General features: G+C 46.6%; 1 protein-coding gene across 3 annotated transcripts in view; it reads right to left on the bottom strand.

Annotated features, from left to right (window-relative positions):
- The window catches only part of Cfap97d2 (CFAP97 domain containing 2), a 26,450-nt gene that overhangs the window by 2,449 nt on the left and 20,652 nt on the right, over positions 1 to 3,349 (bottom strand). The window contains exon 4 of one of the 3 annotated variants that reach the window (XM_029532264.1): positions 2,879 to 3,048. The exons of 1 other annotated variant lie outside the window; for it this stretch is intronic. In XM_029532264.1, coding sequence (XP_029388124.1) covers positions 2,879 to 3,048 — 170 coding nt within the window. Of the gene's footprint in view, positions 1 to 2,878; positions 3,049 to 3,262 lie in introns of those variants that run through there. One more of the 3 variants, XM_029532265.1, reaches the window with a different exon arrangement.

Here is a 3,349-nt window from a genome sequence, read left to right as displayed (position 1 = left end):
AAAAAAAAAAAAAAAAAAAAAAGACATCGTGGCACACAATTTTCATCCCAGGACTTGAGAAACTGAGGCAGGCAGATCTCTGGGAGTCCAAAGCTAGCCTCTTTTACAGGGTAAGACCCTGTCTCAAAACAAAACTTAACAAAACAACAAAAGGCCTAGTCACTTAAGAACAAGGCCTTCCTTATCTGGTGCAGCCTGAAGCCCTGTGCCCCTCACTCTCGTGGACACACAGAGCTAAGGTTCTGGAAATGCCTAAGATGGACTGAAAGGCTCTTAGCAGGAAGCTGCCTCCCGACCACAGTGCAGCTGTTTCCTGTCTTTCACGAAAAGGAAAAAACTCCAGAGCCTCTGACAGGTCACCCGTAGGCCCAGAGGTGAACACTGGAGGAGGTGGGGTTGCCCTGGAGAAGCTCCCCCACCCCCACCCACCCCTACCCCCTAGAGCCACTGCAGGGCTTACTTGTCTGTGAGCCAAGCTGGCAACATCCCACATAGAATGTGGGCTGTGTGTGGTAGCTGCAGGGCACCGTTTCCAAGCAAAATAGCCTTCCCTTATGTCTCTGTCTTAGGCTCTCCCTCTCTCAGCAGCTTCACCATTTCCTTTATGTAAAGGAGCGAGAGAGAGCGAGATATCCCAAGTGAGAAAATGGGCGGCTGAGTGGGGTGTTCCTTCCGAGCATATTCTAGACATTTTCACTGGGGTGGGGGGGGGGGAGACAGTCCCGAAAAACCAACCTTATGGAAAGGGCGGGAGGATGCCGAGACAAACAGCCAGCAGAATCAGGATGAGAGAAAACATAGTACTCAGTAAAAGCTCTGGACTCGGTGAAAATAAAAAGTTACCTTTGCCCTTAAAGGCATCTTGAATAAATCCAAAGCAGAAATGTTAACATGAGACATAAACAAATGTTTAGCAGAGGTAGCAATACTTTAAAAAAATTTTTTTTAAAAAAACTTCCAATATACTTGGGGAAAAAATGAAAAATTAGCTTTGAATCCAGGCAGGGCATGCATGCTGGTAATCTTAGCAATTGGGAGGCAGAGGTAGAAGGATTTGGGTTCAAGACCAGCCTGACCTATATAGTGAAATTCTGTCTTAAAAAATAAAAAATCCTGGGGGCTGGTGAGATGGCTCAGTGGGTAAGAGCACCTGACTGCTCTTCCGAAGGTCCAGAGTTCAAATCCCAGCAACCACATGGTGGCTCACAACCATCCGTAACAAGAACTGACGCCCTCTTCTGGAGTGTCTGAAGACAGCTACAGTGTACTTACATATAATAAATAAATAAATCTTTAAAAAAAAGAAATCACTTGATATCTCAAAGATAGCATTCTTAAGAAAGTGAGCCGGGGGCTGGTGAGATGGCTCAGTGGGTAAGAGCACCTGACTGCTCTTCCGAAGGTCCAGAGTTCAAATCCCAGCAACCACATGGTGGCTCACAACCATCCGTAACAAGATCTGATGCCCTCTTCTGGAGTGTCTGAAGACAGCTACAGTGTACTTACATATAATAAATAAATAAATCTTTTTTAAAAAAAATCCTTTGATAACTAATTTACACAATGTCAATGCCTTATTTTCTACAGCAGCAAATGCTAATGCTCTGTAATTAAAACCAAGGTTTGAAACAAAATGTTCAGGTTTCAATGAAGTTAAAAGTGGATTAAATTTCCCCAGTGCGTTGCTACTTAGTAATTGCTTCCTCTTACACATCTCTGCAAATGTGCTTGTCCTAATGCCCAGGGGCTCAGAAGACATGTCCAAGCAAGAAACAGGAGGGGCACGTGCTCGGAAGTAATATAAGAGCTAAGTCTAGTGTTTATGGGGACAGTGGGGACTAAGAGGCCAGGTGGCACTGGGAGAGGGTCTGAGGGAGGGAATCTTTGGGCTGGGTCTTGATCCGGGCAGGTTTTGTGTCCTAGAATACTTAATTTGGTATCTACATTTTCCCCTGGAAGAGACTTGGTTGGTTCTGAAAAGAGCATCCTGCATAAGGACAGTGAGTGACAATTTAAAACCCCTAATAATTGATTCATTGAGACATCTGTAAGGATGATGATAACAGAACTGAATTGTTCTCAATTAGGAATTTGCCAGTGATCTGGGTTAGGTGGAGAGGAAGGGTTTAGAGTATTAAGTTTCCTGGCAAATTCTTCCTTGTTATATATGTAATTTTGGTCCTGGACTCTGAGTGGGACAGCTACTTCAGGTCATCACACCGTTTCAAAATGAGGTTTGATGGATACAATCTGATCAAGTCACCAATTTCACCAGACTCTCCCCTGAACCCATAATCAATCAGCTAACTCATTTTTATCTCTGTATACATTTGGGAAGGAAAAAGGGAGAACCCCCCGGCTTCACTATGGCTTCTATGATCTGAAGTATTTACTCAGTGAGTTATGTACCAAAGGCAATGGACAGCCAAGAATCCGGGAGCACACAGGAAGTGACTCTGATGGAGTCAGGAACTTTAGACAGCTGCACATTCACAAGAAAGTGCAGCAGGAACAGTGGGGTTACCTCTGTGGGCGGGGTTACCTCTATGTAAACAAGGGGGTAGGGGGCCCAGTCACAAAAGCATCTCCTGCAGGACGACCTAACTGAGGACTGCCTCAGAGACCTAGGATTGCTAGCACAGACAAGCCAGCCAATCAGGAACTGCTGTTTAGAAGAGATGCTTTCTTGGGACCAATGGAACATGGGTGGAAGGTACTAAAGGAGTTTGCTGCACTGCTCAGATGAACTGCTGCAGTGTTTGTCACCTGCTCCCTGTGTCATTGACTATGTGCTAACTCGCCCCCCAACCCCCAAGGGCAGGTAGGGTCAGGTGGTGAGTTGTCCAGGGCACAGGCAACAGGAAAATACTGTGGGTACCTTTTCTCCAGGTGTGTCTGCGCTTGCAGGGATGGCTGGCCACGGCAGCCCAGTCCTTCCGCAGTCTCTGTGCTCCATACCAGGGCTCTGAGCTTCTGAGTCTCTCTGGGACGACTTGATTTTGTTTCTGCACTTTCATAGATGCCTGTTCTCTGCTCTTCCTGTTTAGACTCCAGAAAGGAATACACGCATTCTTTCATAGACCAAGATTATGGGACAGAGAACTTACTTAGCATACCCAAAGGGAGCCCATGTGTCCTCAGGCCTGGCAGGCTCTAGCTAGTATCAGGGCTCTTGTTTGCTTCCCATCGAGAAACAATCAACAAACGTTCCTCTCCCCATCCCTGTACTAGGGTGCCTCTGTCCACAGGGAGTAGGCACGGAGCTCAGGAGGTGAAGATGCCAGGAGTGGGCACGGAGCTCAGGAGGTGAAGATGCCAGGAGTGGGCACGGAGCTCAGGAGGTGAAGAT

Source organism: Mus pahari, chromosome 19 (genome assembly GCF_900095145.1).
Source record: "Mus pahari chromosome 19, PAHARI_EIJ_v1.1, whole genome shotgun sequence".
In the NCBI taxonomy this organism is placed as follows: domain Eukaryota; kingdom Metazoa; phylum Chordata; class Mammalia; order Rodentia; family Muridae; genus Mus; species Mus pahari.
The sequence above is the reverse complement of the archived record's forward strand: the minus strand, read 5'-3'. Positions and strand labels throughout refer to the sequence as shown.